The following is an 18,582-nucleotide window of genomic DNA, read 5'->3' on the forward strand; positions in this document are numbered from 1 at the left end:
ACATATTATGCATCATTTATCAATAAGTCATTTAAATTGATATCATTTACATTTGTGAGACTATTTAAGTGATGCAATCAACCATTTTTTGTATCTATAAAAATAAATAAGCATTTGTGTGTGTGGAAAAATAAATCTGACAATATGTTACTAATTTCTTACAAAGTTATTTAATAGAAAATTGAATCAAAATTTTATTTATAATCTTTCAGATCATTCATCATTTTTTTTTCTTTCTCTAAAGCTCTGGTTGACCGGATATGTTATGACACGAAGATTTAATCCTAACCCCTTTTTCTGCCTCCTCAACCTCAATATAAAACTCATATCACCAAACCCTCATTACAGTTCTAAAAAAAAACTCTATGAAACACATAAAACAGAAGAAAAAAATATATATTTAGTTTTATATATATAACACCACTGCATTTAGAAAGTATTGGGCTGTTTAGCCTGAGATATCATCTGGACAACTTCTCTCATGGTCGGTCTCTCAACACTATGTTCTTGAACACATAGCATTGCGACAAAGAACAGTTCCATGGCTTCTCCTAATGGCACATTGCTCAATCTCTGGTCAATGATCTTCACCACACCTTGTCTATTACAGTTTGTCTGAATCTTTGACCATTGCACAATGTCTATCCCTTCTTCCCCAAAGTTATCTACTGGTTTTCGACCCGTTATCAGCTCCAATAACACTACTCCAAAGCTGTATACATCGCTCTTCTCGTCTATTCTCAGTGTATATGCATATTCTGCATTCAAGAAAAACGGATAGGTTTAGGTCAATCATGAGTTTTAGTTAGAAGTGAACATTTGACCTTAATTGAGTGTTACGTGTGATACAAGAAATGAGTATTAGGAATCAGTCATGTACCTGGAGCGATGTAGCCGTACGAGCCTGCGATCGAGGACATACACTCTGAAGCTCCATTGTCTTGCCTCATAAACTTAGCGAGCCCAAAATCAGCGACATGAGCTTCAAACTCAGGACCCAACAAGATATTGTTTGACTTCACATCACGGTGAATTATAAGAGGCGAGCAATCATGGTGAAGATAACACAACCCCTTTGCTGCCTCCAACGCTATTTGTAACCGTGTTTCCCATTTCAGAAACACTCCAGCTTTCCCGTGCAAGACTTCTCCGAGGCTACCATTAGGCATATACTCGTAAACAAGGAGATTGACGTCTTTGTTGGAACAAAACGCTAGCAATCTCACTATGTTCCTGTGTCTGATTCTACCTAATGTCTGAATCTCTGCTGCTAAACCGTTGTCGTGAGATGATCCTTTGGTTATGGTTAAGAGCTTCTTGACTGCAACCTCTTCTCCGTTTGGCATAACGCCTTTGTAGACAATCCCCGCACCGCCTTTACCAATCACATGGTTCTCTTTAACACATTCTAAAATGTGTTCGCTTCTGAATCCGAGCTTTTGAAACCCTATGAGCTTCCATAGATTCGGATTGTTCTGTCTCATTCTCCGGTTCTTGACCACAGCTAAAACGACGAACACCAAGAAAAACCCTAGTAGGCCTAACCCGAAAAACAACTTGAATTTTGAGGAGATTTCACCGTGGGATCTTGCGTTCTTCTGGTTGAGTAGCTGAGATTGAGATTGGTTTTGAGAACCGTTGCAAGGGTTTGAAGAAAATCCACAGAGAAAAGGGTTTCCGAGGAATGACGTGTTGTTGAAGTAAGAGAATTGCCCTGAAGTTGGTACTGAACCGGAGAAGTTGTTGTGTGAGAAATCTGCTGATGTTAAGCTCTTCATGTATCCGATTTCGATGGGAAGGCTTTGGTTTAAGGAGTTCCAAGAGACATTCAGATAGTTTAGAATCCGAATCTGCGAAATCTGAACCGGAATCTGGCCAGAGATCTGGTTATGACTCAAATCCAAGTATGTGAGTGACATACAATCACCAAGCTCAGGAGGAAACTTGCCTGAGAAGTTGTTTCTGCTCATGTCAATCTTGAGAAGACTCTTCAAACTTCCGATTTCGCCAGGGATCTGTCCTGTGAATCTGTTAGAGCCGAGAAGAAGAATCTGAAGGCTTCTGAGGTTTCTGATCGAACCAGGAACCGGTCCAGACAACCGGTTATTGGATAGATTGATTTGTGTGAGGCTCGAAAACCGTTCATTTCCCGCCTCGACTTCAGGGATTTCTCCAGTCAAGAAGTTGTTTTGAAGCTCAAGAAGTGAAAGATTCGGTAAATAAATCAACCCCTTTGGCAATTTACTAGTCAGAAAGTTTTGTCCGAGACGAAATCTCCATAACGGCTCACATTGGCCAAGATCTTCAGGGAGAGGACCGAACAAGAAGTTGTTGAAGAGAATGAGAATCTTTAGTCTTCTTCCGAAACAGAGTGATTCAGGGATCAAACCTGTGAGCTTATTGGTAGACAAGTCGATCTCGATCAACTGCCCGTTTGATCCGAGTTTAGGAGGAATCTTTCCGGTGAAGTTGTTGTGCCAAAGCTTGAGGATTTGCAGATCGGGAAGCTGAGATACGAACTCAGGGATCTCTCCATGTAATCTGTTGAAGAAGAGGTTAAACAACTGAAGCTTTTGAAGTCCAGATAGCTCCAGAGGAATCTCTCCTTCTAGAAAGTTGTTGGAGAGATCAAGAGTCTTGAGGCTTGTCATGTTCCCTAACTCACGAGGAACAAAGCCTGTGAGCTCATTGGTCTGAAGAAACAGAACCTCCAAGTTCTTGAGATTCCCAAGTTCTGCAGGAATTGATCCTTTCAAGCTGCAGTTAGCTAAATCCAAATGAACAAGATTGATCAGTTTCCCGAAATCTGCAGGTATCCCGCCGCGGTAATCGTTGTAGTAACCTAAGTAAAGCTGTTGAAGAGTGGTGATATTCGCTAGCTCGCTAGGGATCCTCCCACGGAGATCATTACCAGATAAAGAAAGAAACTTGAGACACAAGAAACCTCCGTAGCTTCTAGGTATCTCACCGTCGAAGTAGTTTCCTCCGAGATCTAAGTGCTCGAGACGAGTGAGTTTGGTCAGACTTAGTGGAAGTGATCCGTTGAAGCTGTTGTCGTAAGTGTCAAGAACCACAAGCTGAGTCATTTGACTGAACCAACGTGGCTCAAGCTCTCCTTCAAAAACATTGCTAGAGATGTTTAACACCTCGAGGCTCGAGAGATCATAGATCTCATTAGGAAGCTGACCGGAGAAACTGTTTGAAGACACGTCGAGGAAAACGAGAGACGGCGGAAGACGGGATATAACCGGGGAGAGAGTGCCGGAGATGTTGAGATTAGAGATGTCTAGACGAGTAATGGACTGATTCAAGTTGTCACAAGAAACACCAGTCCAAGAACAGAGAGAATTGAAATTTGGAATGTTCCAAGAATCAAGAGAAGGATCATAGGAATCAAAGCTTTGCTTTAGAGAGACAAGGACTTTGGCTTGTTTAATTAGTGAGAGATTAAGAGGTGAAGTCGAAGAAGAAGAAGAACAAAGAAGAGAAGAGAAAAACAGAGAGATTGAAGACAAGATTAGGAAGAAAGTGAAGATCTTGTCTGCCATTGTAACATCAGAAAAAAAAAAAAAGAATACACAAATACAAAATTTGTCCTGACACGAATCTTGAAGTTCAGAGAAGTGAAAGAGAAGAAGAAGAGTCTTGGCAGAAATCCCAAAATTTTAGAGAAATGGATGGAAGAAGATCATCATCATTAGACATCATCATGCTTTAATGTTTTGGGGGCTCACTATGTTCTGGAGTTGCTGCTGCTTATAGTGAGTGGCTTAATAAGTGAAGAGGATAATGATTATTTCATGCCTCGTTTTTTTTTTATTTTTTCCTTGGAAGAAAATCATAATTAAAATTTTGAAAGAAAAGTGAAAAAGAAGTTGTAGTATCCAATGCATTCTTCGTCTTTTAGATTGAGCTTTAGGTTTTTTTTTTTTTTTTTTTTTTTTTGTTGGATGAGTCTTTTGCTTTTGAGAAAAGCAAAAGCAATATATATACTTTCACAAAAGATGAGAGAACACACATCATCGCTTTTTCTTTAATGGAGAAAATAAGAAAAATATAAGTATTAAAGTTTAGTGCCTCTTGCCCTTTTTTTACCTTCTCTTTATCTTTTGAATCGTTTTTTTTTTTCTTGTTTTCTTTTGTGTCTCCCAATTATTGGGATAACTTGAATAAGGTTTCATATATATAAACACATTAGTCCACTAGATTTTAAGGAAAACAAAAACTTGACTGGATGAATTTTTAGTTTTTATATTTTTCGATAACTCCAAATAAAATTAAAACCTAAGTATCTGATTAAGAATTAACAGAATCAGCAATTCTACTTTTAGAGAAATGAATTAAAATATGTTCAAATTAGAGATAAGAGATGACAACCCAAACTCATTAAAAAGGTTAGAAAGTAGATCATTCACTCGTCATGGACCTCATGGTAATGCACTAACTTGACTAACTCCGCACAATCCATCGCAAAAACCTAATTTTTGACATATTTTAGATTACAGTTTAATCTCTGAGTGAAATAACAAACGTACATGAGATCACATGTTAATGATATCAAATAGTACTTTACTTTTAAAATTTAAATTCCATCTGTCTAATCATTTTGGTCGAACGCATGAATTGATTTGTTTGTTTTGTTTCGGGTGGAATCACGTACTAACTATATATCATATAATTACCCTAAATAAAACATCGTACCTTTATGTCATTCTAACGTTTTATATATATGTTCCATTAACTAAAAATCAAAATCTAATCCATCAGAGATTTAAGAGGTCATGCATTGTCTTTGTCCAACCCACTAAACCAGTACAAACCAATCTCCAAAGTAACTAGAGTCTTTGGTAATTGTGCAGCTACTTTTGTTTTTTTGTTGTCTTAGAAGAAATTAATAACTTCTCTGTCAAGGATTCTGTTTCTGTACCCAATGTTTTTATTTCATCACCTAAAACTCCTCGAAATTTTCACACCATGAACCTGCAAAAAGATACTACTATAGTATATATATGTACATACCAATCTGCAATTATTGTCGAATTATTTCGTAAACTTCCCTTTACGATTATTATTTTCTCCTTTTCTGTTTTTTTTTTTTTAATATGTCTTCTTTGAAAATGACTCATCAGATTTATTAGACAAACTAGGAATGCTGAATTGTTGATCAATATGGTATATGGTCTAAAAAGAAACTATTATTTTGTAAGAAAAACATCTAAAATGTATAAAGTAAGTCCGGGTTGTATAATGATTATAGACTTGTAGTTGACCATTGTCAACAAATTGATTAGCAAGAATACATCTCTCTTCAATATGATATGTGGATTAATAATTGGGATTTCAAATTGGACATCATGATCTTTAAGATGTTCAAAAACGAGTATTATCTACAAAACAATTAAGATTAATAGTTTATTTATGGTATTGTTGTAATAGTATTTTTTTAATGTAAAAAGTTTCGAATTTTCTCCCTACATTATATTCGTAAATTAAGTATGATCCATTCACACATCAATAAGAGTTTGAACAGCGAAAATACTTGGCGTGGGTAAGTGTGATATATAAAGAGTACCATATTTCATTTATTTATTAGAGAAAATCTGAACCAAATCTATCCATCTTTTGTAGTTTCATGGGCTCTTTTTAGTTTAGTTTATTCGTTTTTGTTTTTCGGTGTTAGATTAGTGAGATGCTTCAAATATGAGAAGAACAAAGAGGAGGCCCTCCCCCATCAACTTTGCTTGCCTAAAGTGAAAAAGAAAAGCCAAAGACAGTTGATTTGGAGCATGCTACTTTATTTTTCTAAAATGAACGTCTCAATCTTTTACTTTTAATTTTCTTTAAGCATATATATGTTAACTTTCAGAATAAAATTAGAAATAGTTCCTCCGGTTTTGAATTTGAATATGTACAACCATCATTTCTATCTTCTTGTTGTTTGAGAAAATGTTATCACCGACTGGACTAATCCAACACTGGTATTTTGGTTTCATATGGACTTGCTAAAAAGAGTCTTAAGTTGAATTCTTAGGCTAGCTCTGGCTTACTCCTTTAACCATGCAGGTTACTACATCGCGACTTCTAAAATTGTTGGAGTAATGAAATTATGACGGATTTGACTGATCTAACCTAGGTATATATGGGAATAACTTAATTTTATATAAATGTATATATAGATTTAAATCCAACTATTAATCCAAAAAAAATTAGTCTACCTGTGCGAGATTTCACATTCATTCATGGAAACGTACCCACAACCACCTTTGAAGAACCCAATCCGTCATTTTCTATTCATACTTTCTCAGGTGGGTGTGAAACCTGGCATGGGAGGAACCAAAGTTTTCATAAAGATTTCATTTTATTAGGGACTCGAGCTCAAACTACGTCTCTACATTTTCTTGTTGTGATGTAATTTAGAGAAACGAGACTTAGTGGAGGGCTTCTTTATAGTACAGTATTTATCATTTTCTTGGTAAATGGCTATATGCATGTGTTCGACTTTATTAATTTCTAGATCAAAACTTTCTCACTAAATGGCTAGCTATGGGTTTTGAATGGAGACTTGATGGATCGGAGTGGCTACTTTTTTTCATTGTGAAAGTAAATGGCTATATGTGTTCTACTTTGTCTCTTTTTGTTTTGAGCTTTTAATTTACAACTTGGCGTGCATTTCACACTTTCTTAGAAAAATAAACTTTTTTAAAAAATACAATGGACCAACATTTTTCTTTACAATAAAAAATATATAGTAAAACACTTCTGTTATCAATAAATCATGACTAAAAAACAAAAATATATATAACTTTAAATACGCAACAATATATTTAATTACATTCAAACAAAAGATGTTGATGTTTTAATCATCAATTTTTTTAACAAATATAAACATGAAGTTTTTTAAAGAACTGCTAAGTGTTTGAAAAAGTTTCAAAGTCAAAGAGAGACTTTCAATTTAGAAGAAACATGAAGATTAGCTCTATAGTAAACCGGTTAAAGTGCTTAATCCGGTTAAAGCACTTTGTAAACCGGTTAAAGTGCTTAAAACATGGCCGTTCGAGTTTGTTATTAGACTCGGTTAAGTCTACGGGACGATTGCAATTTTGGACCCCTGACTTGAGTCAATTGCAAAATTGCACCTCTCTTTTTCTCTTTCCAACATTTGCCACTTTCTCTCTACTAAATTTTCTGTCATTCCATATATTCACGGAAATGCCATTATTTCTGATTTATTTGAATTTCTAGCGAAAATGTTTATTACATCCATATCCTCATCTTCTTCTTTTATTTACGGTTGTGCCACCGTCATCAATTTTCCAACCACCATTAACAACCAAATTTGAAGCTCTTAATGCTTCAACAACCCAAATTTGTGAGCTTAAATAACACCCAATGCTATGAGAACCTCATTTTCTTCCATCTCCTCTCCATTTTAATCTAAAAAATTAAAAGTTCGTTAATCTTGTTATATCTCGTGAACAAGGAAAATTGGCGCTGTGTTTCTTCAGTGGTGACTAAATATGACGTCCTCGGTGCTTGACATTGCGAAACAACCACCGATAAGGTTATTTTCCGGTAGATTTCGTGATTTTCTTTGTTTTTTGTCGAAAATAGACTTCATTTGTTAGTCCAACCGTCATAATATCATGTAAAGTCTACTATGTGGTCAGTTTTGCAATTTAAAATTTATCGACTTTCGAGCCCGTAGACTAAAATTCCAGTTTCCTTAATTTCATTTGAAAACAAAAAAAATATAGTGTAGACTGCATTACAATACTTCCAACCGATACCTCGTTTGCAGTCTACTAAGGTGTATTTTTGCAATTGACCAAATTATTGACTTCTTAGTGATGACTGCTAGTAGAAGTCTTCTTACGACAATAAACGAGTAGACTTCCATAGTGACTATTTTTGGAATTGACCAAAATATTTAAGCATTGACCGTAATATTAATATATTAAAATAATTAGTTGACTGCAAAAGAAGTCTACTGTTTAAAAAATGCAAATGTTGGTCAATTGCAAAAATGACCACGGCAGACTGCAAACGAAGTCATCATTAATGTAGACTTCGTACGAAGTCTACTTGGCGAAAGTCAAACTTGGTCAATTGCAAAACTAACCACGACAAAGTTTATTTTTCTTGTTGACGGATAGTTAAAGTCTACTTAGTAGACAGAAGTCTACTGTAAAGTCAATGGGTTGGTCAATTGCAAAATTAACCAGAATCGACTATATTTGAAGTTAACCTATTGAACTTCCCTTTGAAGTCTACCTTGTTTTATCTATTTAATTGCAAAACTAACCAAAAAATTAACAAAGGAAGACCACAAAAGAAGTCAACCGTTTATAGTAGACTTCATTCGCAGTCTGCTTTGTAAAATTGTAATTGCAAAAATAGATCCCATGAAATAGACTTCATTTGAAGTTTTTCTGTTGTTGTCTTTTTTATGTCTACTCATTGATGTCAACATGAAGTCAGCATAAATTGAAAACCAAATTATTGCAAATTGGTGAATAATTTTTAAGATTTTCTTGATGTATTCTTTGATACATGTTATTCTTTGATACATGTTATTTACTTGACATGAATCCATATTATACATATGGAGAAATCAAGTTTTTGGTTTTCATAGGCAGTTAGGTCACAATGGTAGACTAATTTGGGAAGTCAACTTGTTGGAGTTATCTGTGAAGTCTGTTTAAATAAAATAGTGTTTAGTTGAAATTTATTAATTTTTCTTATTGATTTTGTACCTCATTTGTTTTGTATCGGTTATGTTATTGCCTCTGTATATTTTTTCCATGATAATATATTATACTTTTGGATCAATCATGTTTTTGGTTTTGTTAGGCATCTAGGTTATTGATTTAAGACTTCTACGGGTAGTCAGCTGTGTAATGTGTATTTGACTTGCCGCTTACTCTTTCAGGTAAATGGCACAACTACCTGTTGTTTTCGGAGTATGGGTGACGAGAAATTGGTCTTGGCATTTTGATATGGATGGACGCAAAGGTGGGAGAATGTTTTTTTTTCGACACGGTTGTACATACGCTGAGCTTCTTGAAATGGTTGTAGAAGATTATCAGATTAGCAAAGAAACAGAGATGGTTCAGTTATCGTATCCCTTAACAGAGATGATGCTTCAGCAATTGCCCCAAGATACCCCTCCTGTCTATGTCACAAATGATAGATCAGTTCAGAACTTGATAGATTTTAGTAGTAGGAATGTTGTTCGCCTTTGCGTCTCTACGCAATGCATGGATGGACAGCCGGTTAAGGAATGTGTTAATGATATAAAAAACTCTTGTTCTATAGACGATGGGGAGTTAACGGGTGAAGTAGGTGACGATGTAGATCCATGTGCGGATGAATGTGTAGAAGAATGTCAAGAAGCTCTCCATGATATTACAGATGAGAAGCCAAAAGATGTTGACGACATGGATTTCGATTACAGTGAGTACGGGAAATTTGAAGATGAAGATGACGATGACGATGGAGATCACCTGGATGTAGATGCTGAAGAAGGGAAACCGTTTGTTGGTGGTATTCATGGACAATAATCCTTGTATAGACCAACTAAAAGTAGGTCAATGCTTTCCATGCAAACATGATGTCATAACAGAGGTGCGTTTGACCGCTATTATGTTAAAATTCTCTTTCAAAATTAAGAAGTCCACAAAGAATCAGTTGGTGGCAATATGCTATGTGCCAGGATGCACGTGGAGGGTCGTCGCCAGTGTGAAGAATGATCCAACCACTTTTTGGGTCACCAAATATCTGAACGTGTGTTCTATTGTGGACCGCCTAGCTCACCGTAAGCGTTCTACCACCAAATATATTGGGCAGATTTTTGTAGACCGGGTAGGAATAGTAGATGGTGTTGTCCCACAACATATCGAAGATTCAATGAGGACAATGTTTGGCATGACTTTGGATTACACAACTTCGTACAGGGCTTTACAACATGCACTGGAATATGTGAGAGGAAACGCCGAATTTGGATACACGAATTTGCCTTATTGTCTTAGGAAAATAGAGCAGTCAAACCTGGGAAGTGTCGTTGACCTTGTTGTTGATGACGAGCATAGGTTTAAGTACCTTTTCCTATCTTTTGATGCTTAAATCCGTGGTTTCAATTACGTGAGGCGAGTTATTGTGGTTGATGGGACCCATCTCACTGGAAAGTATGAAGGTGTATTGCTAGTCGCTTGCGCACAGGATGGTAACTTTCAGATATTTCCCTTGGCTTTTGGAATTGTCGACTCAGAGTGTGATGCTTCATGGGATTGGTTTTTCACCAAATTAAGTGAGTGTATCTCGGATGAACATCCACTGGTAGTAGTTTCGGATAGGTGCAGTTTAATAGCTAAAGCATGTCGCAATATTATTCCATGGGCAACACGAGGGATATGTTACGACCATCTCCAACAAAACATAATTACTAATTTCCGTGGGAAGCAACTGATGTACTTGGTGAAAGGGGCAGCATATGCGCAACGCATGATGATTACAACCGCAACATGGCTTCTCTCACTAACGTAAATTCGGCCCTTGCAGCGTACTTGAATGAGGCAGATCCAGCTTTATGGTCTCGGGTTTATTGTCCAGGAGATAGATACAACATCAAGACTAGCAACATTGCGGAATCTATCAACTCAATGATAAAGAAGGCCAAAGGTTATCTCATCACATATCTCATTGAGTTTATTACAAAAAAGTTAGGTAGGTGGTATTGGAAAAGACGAGAGGATGCACTTAGTCTGACAACCACTTTTAGCCGGGGTGTTGAGTTCTTATTGGCCGTAAGGGAGCACTACGCAGATATGATGACGATAGAACGCATTGATGGTTGGCGTTTTTACGTTAGGGGTGGGCAACGTGACTGCTTGGTTGACTTTGAAGCAAAAACTTGTTCATGCGGAGTGTTTGATGTTGAGAAAATACCATGTTCACATGCAATTAAAGCTGTCAAGTCAAGTGGATTGCATATGTCTACCGTAGACGAAGCTTACTATAGAAAAGATTATGTTTATGCGTCATACGCGGCTAACATCATGCCCAATGTCGAGCACGATCCAATTGGGCCAGATATCCTATGTATACCTCCCATACCAAAGCGGAAGCCTGGTAGGCAAAAGAAGTCTCGTTGGCTAACATGGCTAGAACTGTCACGTAAAAAAGGGAGCAAGCCGAGAAAGTCTCATAAGCAATATGCTTGTTCAAAATGCAGACAGCCTGGACATACTCGACCACATTGTGTAAGTAACAATCCCACTTGATACATGTCAAACGTTTTGTATATGATGGTCGGTTACACTAACAATTATTTGTTCAGGTTGCTGAAGACGGCGAGTAGAAGTTAACTTCATCGTGAAGTCATCTAGAATTTCCGTAGCAAAAATTTGTCTATGTAATATTTTTATTTAGGAATGTTCCCACGTGTTGAAGTCGAAATTATTAAAGACTAGTACTTTAACTATCATTTATTCGTAAGACAATTTTATGATACTCCTCTTCTTAACCAACCACTATCACAACCACTATCAGCTAGAGAACAATGAGTCAAATTTCGGGGTCAATTTCTGATACAAATTCGCAAACACAAATTACTGGTCCAATCTGCAACCACTGCGGTAGATCAACGATTATTGTGAAATCATGGACATATGCAAATCCCGGAAGAAATTTCTTCAGATGAACTGTTCATGGGTTTTCCCATTGGTTAGACGCAGAACCATCACGTGGTTGGCAAAGGCGGAGCTTATTGGATGCGCGGGATGAGATCCGTCGGCAGAGAGAAGAAATCAAGGTGCTTCAAGAATCTATAAGAGAAATGAAAGAACAAGTGTACAACGATCTGGTGAACTCTGGGGTGGTTAACACATATGTTGAAGAAAAGAAGGGAGAAAATGATTTACTGGCATCCAATGAAAGGGAAAAAATGCTTCGATAATTCATCCTTCTCTCTTGGATAGGTTTCATTGTTGTCATCGCAATGTGTATTGGGATGAGTGCAAAGTCTCTAAGTTAACTTCAGTAAGATGTCTATTACACTTTCTATGTACGATAATGTTTCAAGTCTACATTCATTGTACCCTTTCGCTATCTCTACGTTCGTTGTACCCGTTCGCTATCTCTACATTTGTTGTACTCTTTCGCTATCTCTACATTCATTGCATCGTTGCTGTATATTCATCTTCTTCTTTACATATAAATATCCTCTTTATTTCCACTTCCACTCAATCTATTGCATCTCCTTCTTTGATAACAAGAGAATATGTTGGTTACGAGATATGGCCGGAGAGAGTTCCAGCAAGCGTAAGCGAAGCAGTTCCGATTACGAGTGGGAAGAGGAAGTAATAGGTGCCATGAAACACGCGTTTGAGAGAACAAGAGCCGTGGTTGAAGCAGAGACGAGAGATCGTTTCACCGCAATTCTTCGTATGATGAGAGATCACATGACGAAGAAGGAAGAGGCTATCGCCCTAAAGCATCAAGTGGATCTGATCGACGCTCAACAAGCCCTATTGAATCAAATTTTGGATCAAGAACTTGTCGATTTCGAGGCAAAGCACAAGAGGTTAGATGAGATGAGAGAGGTTGCGGAAGCTGATGTCAAACAGTGTATTGTTCCTCCTCCTATGGATTGGGGAAAACTCCAAGTCCGTCTCGACGATTAATTTACATTACCCAAAGTCTTTTTTGTTATTAATTTTTAACTTAATAATGTATGCATACTGAATACCTATTTCTATTTTCTGTCAACTCTACATGTCAACTCTAAGTTAACTTCAGAAATATGTTTACTAGGCTTTCGCTGCACGCTATTACTATAGAAATATCTTTTCTTTCTGTAGGAATGTTATGATTTTTTAAAAACATTTAAAATTACACATACCCCGATAAAGTTAATAATGTAGATTTTAGAAGAAATCTTTTGGTTAACTTCACCCATATGTTTACTCAGCTTTCCCTGAACGCTACGTTGTTACAGCTTTCGCTGTACGCTACTTGTTTAATTTTTGCCCAACTACACACTTTAACTCTGTTACTTAAAGTTTGAAATTATATATATGAAACGTAAAACTGCCAAAAAATACCGATATATTCCCCATATAATTAGTAGAGAACAAGAACAATAATCCTTAAACATTACACATTAGAGTTATAAAGGAGGATCATACAAAAAATATCAAGATACCACCCATCATCAGTAGGATCCCACCCACAAAATATAAAGATCCCCCAACAGAAACAAAACATCATCCACATCATCCTATTTAGTCATACATAATTTAAACAAGAGTTTAAGTCTTTCAAACAAGGGAGTTTATAGTTAGTCTTGGATTGGGGGAGGATCATAGAGCCCAAACTCCTCCATGTAGTTATCCTCATTTGGTCCACGGCATTCAATCTCGTGAAATAAGTCACAACCTATCTTCTCCCTTATCCATGTGATGTTTGCGTCGCACAAAGTATTAGGAAATGTTATCGCAAGAGCATGACATTCCATGTACTTCAAAGTATACACACCACAGTCACCTGGCTTCCTGTTCGGAGGCACTCCCTTTGTAACCCGCTCATGAGTGAACTTCTCATACGACCATAGATGCTTGAACTCTGGAGTGGCTAACTCCCGCAGCACGTAGGGAACCAACACGGCAATGGGCTCAACGACAGATGCAAGCTCTTCGTCGCTGGTGACACTCGGGATGCTATCCCAGACGACGATGTGTCTCATGGGAATCGATATCCACAAAGCTACCCAGTGCGACGCTTTCACGTTTAAAGGCGCGTATAAGTCGTCCACTTTCAGACCCCATTGCTTGTTAGTCTGTGCATACGGTGGATACTCCCCTGAGTGGTAGCTGAAGGCACCGGCTGGAAACAGTTTCCCAGATCCATTAGGATTAGCATTAGAATTGAGGAAGTCTTTGTACTTCGTCGTCCAGAGATGAGTGAACATAGCGTCTATGAAAGCCACTCTACTCGATCTAAACCACTCAGGATGTTGTGCGTGTCGATGTCTAAACAGATTCAAAACCGCATCCATGTGCTGGATAACCACATGGATTTAAAACAAAGTTATGTAATATTGAAGACCGAAGTTTTCTAGTATACTTGAAGTAGAAGTTTTCAGTGTAGACTTACCGAATCTCGTAGCCACACTGCTTTTGTCTGCAGTTCGTGCCACCAAAGACAACAACGGGATTTCTCTGGGACCTTGTTCTTGTATGTCCTGCGGGTGATGAATGGGTTTGGATACATATAAGTTACTAGATTTTGAACAATATAAATTTTGAAACATATCATAAAAGTTGGTAAACTTACGGATCTTTCTTTAAGAATTCAACTAAAACTTTCTTCAAATCCTTGTCTGCTTTAACAAAAGAATTGTACATTGACGTGGCTGGCTTATCACCAATGATAGTCTTGGCTGTGTTATCACCAACAAACGGAGAACGTTGACTTGACGCCAACCTCTTAACCCTTTCAATCTTGCCTTGTGCCGCAATCTTGGCCGCTTCTTTCCTTGGTTCTTGTTTCTTGGCTCTAGCAGTGTAGTCGGCAGCTGTTGGGATTTCCGTGCGAATAATCACAGGACGGTCTGACTCAGTGTCAGATGAATCAGCGCTGACTATCTTTGCCACCTTCGTATTGGTACGAGTAACAGCTGGAGATGGTTTCGGGGTCTCAGATTGACCTGGCTTGTTCTGCAAATTCTGGTTTAAAAGTTACATGATCAATTATGAAAACAAATAATATTTAAGTCGGAGCATATGTTTAAAAGTCTCAAATAAAACAAACAAAGACAAAACAGATTTAGAAGTCTACTTCAATAAGGAAGTCTACTTCGCATAAGGAAGTCTACTTCGCATAAGGAAGTCTACTTCACACAGATAAAGAAGTCAACTTCACATAAGGAAGTTTACTTCACATAAAGAAGACATCACTTGTTTTATGTCTTCGAAGTTGAGTCCTTCTGGAAGTCTATTTTTTTCTTCGCCTTGTACCTGGTATTGTGATTGTGAGGGATCGTAGTAGGAAATTGCAAGTGTTCAGAACTAACCATATCCAACTTAGAGTCGTTCTTCTCCTTTGATACGGCCTCTTTCGTACCAGTGGCTGCCTCATCCTCCTTCTGTTCCTTTGATGCATCCTCTTCCGTACCAGTAGCTGCCTGAGAGTCCTTCTTTTCCTTTGTTAAAGGATCAGCCTGTTTTGTACCAGTTACGTCTCCCTTCATTTTGTCAAGATCCGAAGCCAGGCTCTCAATCTTCTCAGTCAACATGTCAAACCACAAATCGCAACTGTTGAAACCTTCTCTCATCTGATCGAGCAGAGCTCCTCCCCACATGGCGAGCTCATCTTTAAACTCCTCCAAAATGTTGACACCCATGTCAATCGAAGAACCTGGACAGTGCCTCTTCCCACTTGGTTCATCAAATTCACCGGCTCTCTTACTCAATCCCTTTTCTTCAATCTTAACCTTCGCATTGTTGGATTGATAAATACCAACCGTCTCCCACAAACCTCTCCCCCACTTCCATGGACCAAAATCCCCATTGAATGCTCTCAAAATGTTTTCAATCTTCTCATCTGATTCATCGTCTTGCCAAACAGGACTAATCATGCCACCAACGGTTTTGTAGTTTCTGAAGTTTGTCTACAATTTATATAAAACAAAAATCAGGCAGAGCTTCGTACACCCATATCAGGCAAGTTCAAATCTAACACAATAGGGTTACCGACTCATCTAATATCGTAGATAAACTATAGACAAACCACGTGGATGCGTACCTGTTTTAGAATATGCTCTTTGACATGTTTTCTACCGCGAGAACCGCGGTAAGCAAGCAACGGTGGACTTGGATTACCTGGGAACGGTTCCCCAATTAATTTGGCAAAATCAGCCATAGCTTCGTACACCCATATCTGTAGAGGTTCGACAAGTCCGTCTAAGGTGTAACTCTGCTTGTTTAAGTCCTTCTCCTTAATAGACTGAATCAGGTTCTTGAAAGCAACTCTTCCCCATGGATAATCAAGAAATGCATCTAAATCCATGACTAGCCTAGCCATATTTAGACGGGTGGGTGTTGATGGTTTCCTAGCTTCTATAAACCCAGCGTAGATGGCTAAATAACCCAACCTAACACGCTCTATTCTATCCCAATCGTTTGAGTTCTTACATGCTGCGATCAGTTGCTCAATACTCGGACCGCTGTCTAAAGTGACTCCAAGCTTCTCCCAAAACTCTTCCATCTCGTCTGTAACCTCAACCTCTGGCTGCTCCAACGACTCGACATCTTCACAGTTAAGTCCAATGATGGCCTCAAACTCATTCAAAGAAAATCGTAAAGGGTTAGAGTTAACAAGACTCCAAATCTCGTACTTTTTGTTGCAGACTATCTGGAAGGTGAGATTTGGACTGAAAATCCATCAAATCAAATTAATTTTTGTACTATTATGCTGAAGAATTATCAAGTAGACTTCTTTCTGGGAAACTAAAACGTACTTTAAAGAGTAAATCCATCAAATCAAATTAATTTTTGTACTAATATGCTGAAGACTTATCAAGTAGACTTCTTTCTGGGGAAACTAAAACGTAGTAAATCCATCAAATAAAATTAATTTTTGTACTAATATGCTGAAGACTTATCAAGTAGACTTCTTTCCGGGGAAACTGATATGATATAGTGATATGATATAGAATATTTTTAAGAATGAAACAAACGTGAATGATATGATGAATTGTAGTGATATAGAGAAAATTTCAATTACCCAACCGTGATCAGTCTCCAATTAAGCGTGGATGATTTATATTGACTGATACAAGACTTTCAATCACCAATTCTCCGTCGTCCAAGACTTTCAAGATGAACTTATTTTTTTAGAAGAGAGAAGAAATTATTTACTGATAATTTTTTGGTTGCAGTTTTAAAATAATCAAAAGGCCCCGGGCTGGTTTATATATACAAGACGAAACGGTTACAACGAACAGTTACATAATTAATAACGCAAACCGTCGCGTCGTAAATCATTAACGAGTATCATTCGTCGACTGATTTCTTAATAGAGAAGTCTACTAAATAGGTCAAAAAATGAAGTCAATGATATCATCCAAATATTAAAGAAACTGAAGCAAGTTTAATAGATTACAGACATAAATACGCCATTCAAACAAACGGCCACGATAAAGAGAGGTTCACAGATTTTACTTGAAAGATCTACGAAGCAAAAGAGATTAATACAACAATTAAGATTATACCGGCGATTAAGACATTCTTGACCACCCCGCGTACACGACGAATTGACAGACGTAATTCCTTCATCTGATCTTTGACCTTCTCTAGCTCCTGCTGAACCCATAGCATTTCATCATTTTCCTAGATGGCTGTAATAGAATCCTTTTGGTCAGCAATTCCACCTTTCATTGCTTGAAGTTCTTGCATAATAGCCTCATCCCAACCATTTCATAATATGGTCCTCTCCATCCTATACCTTATCATAGAAGTAAATATACCATAAGAATATTATCTATACTCAAATAATAATTATACCAAACGAATAAACCATCATACAATCTAACAACCTCATGGTTATTGCATCCAAAGAAAACCCTTCCAGAATTGTCAGCTGTGGTGGAACATTTCATAACGGTTTCCCTTCCGCAGAAACATCTGTCAGGAATTCCAGCTGTCAGGCCAGTAAAGTTTACTTCGGGTGGACCTTCACTCCATACTTGCAAAGAACTAGAAGATGGCTGAGTATAGCTGTATAACCCCATATCTGTGTGCAAAATGAACAAAAAACTATGAGAACATATATATTTTCGAACAAAATTAGCTAAAGCGTTACAAAAGCAAATAGCCGACTTCCTATGATGAGAATACTTATCGGAGATGTCCTTCAGTTTCGAGGACGATAAATAATGAGGATAGAATCTGAATTTTAGAGAGCAACAATATCGGAATTTTAGAGAGAGAAATTGTGGAGAGAGAGAAAGCACATACAAACTAGGGTTCACCTACAGAAAGAAGTATTTATATGGTTACCGAATCCGGTTAGGTTAAAATAAGAGAATTGGTACGCATTCGGTTAGGTTCAGCTATCGGTTTGGTTAAATTGTCGGTGAGCTTAAAATAATATAATATTACTAGTTGATGGCATAAGAAAGTCAACCACGAGTTGTCTACAGAGAAGTCTACTTAAGCAAACCCTAAATCAAATAATTTTAATCTAATCAGCCTTACCTCCCTTAATTTGACTAGTTTATATGTCAATTTATTTTATTACAATGCAGGAAGTCTATGTGGTTATTATTTGGTCAAACGGTTAACCAAATTATTTTTTATAATTTTTAAAATGAAAATTTTACCTATAATTGAGGAGTAGACTTACTTTGAAGTCAACCACGAGTTGTCTACAGAGAAGTCTGCTTAAGCAAACCCTAAATCAAATAATTTTAACCTAATCAGCCTTACCAAATTATTTTTTATAATTTTTAAAATTAAAATTTTACCTATAATTAAGGAGTAGACTTACTTTGAAGTCAACCACGAGTTGTCTACAGAGAAGTCT

The 18,582-nt window shown here is 37.3% G+C and overlaps 2 protein-coding genes and 1 pseudogene across 2 annotated transcripts; 1 reads left to right on the top strand and 2 right to left on the bottom strand.

The window, feature by feature from the left end:
* Positions 1–277: 277 nt before the first annotated feature.
* On the bottom strand, positions 278–3,877 carry LOC104731505 (leucine-rich repeat receptor-like serine/threonine-protein kinase BAM3). Its single transcript, XM_010450905.2, has 2 exons — positions 881–3,877; positions 278–758 (listed from the first exon to the last, which is right to left on the bottom strand). Exons 1-2 carry the CDS (start codon positions 3,546–3,548, stop codon positions 430–432), a joined length of 2,997 nt encoding a protein of 998 aa, XP_010449207.1. The 5' UTR covers positions 3,549–3,877; the 3' UTR covers positions 278–429.
* A 5,741-nt stretch (positions 3,878–9,618) lies between these two features.
* On the top strand, positions 9,619–11,279 carry LOC147930426 (uncharacterized; annotated as a pseudogene).
* Positions 11,280–13,336: 2,057 nt separating this feature from the next.
* Positions 13,337–17,788, bottom strand: LOC147930427 (uncharacterized). Its single transcript, XM_087476867.1, has 6 exons — positions 17,562–17,788; positions 15,802–16,429; positions 15,071–15,667; positions 14,332–14,723; positions 14,152–14,239; positions 13,337–14,056 (listed from the first exon to the last, which is right to left on the bottom strand). Exons 1-6 carry the CDS (start codon positions 17,786–17,788, stop codon positions 13,337–13,339), a joined length of 2,652 nt encoding a protein of 883 aa, XP_087332993.1.
* Positions 17,789–18,582: the final 794 nt, after the last annotated feature.

This window comes from Camelina sativa, chromosome 12 (genome assembly GCF_030686135.1).
Source record: "Camelina sativa cultivar CO46 ecotype springtype chromosome 12, ASM3068613v1".
Classification (NCBI taxonomy): Eukaryota; Viridiplantae; Streptophyta; class Magnoliopsida; order Brassicales; family Brassicaceae; genus Camelina; species Camelina sativa.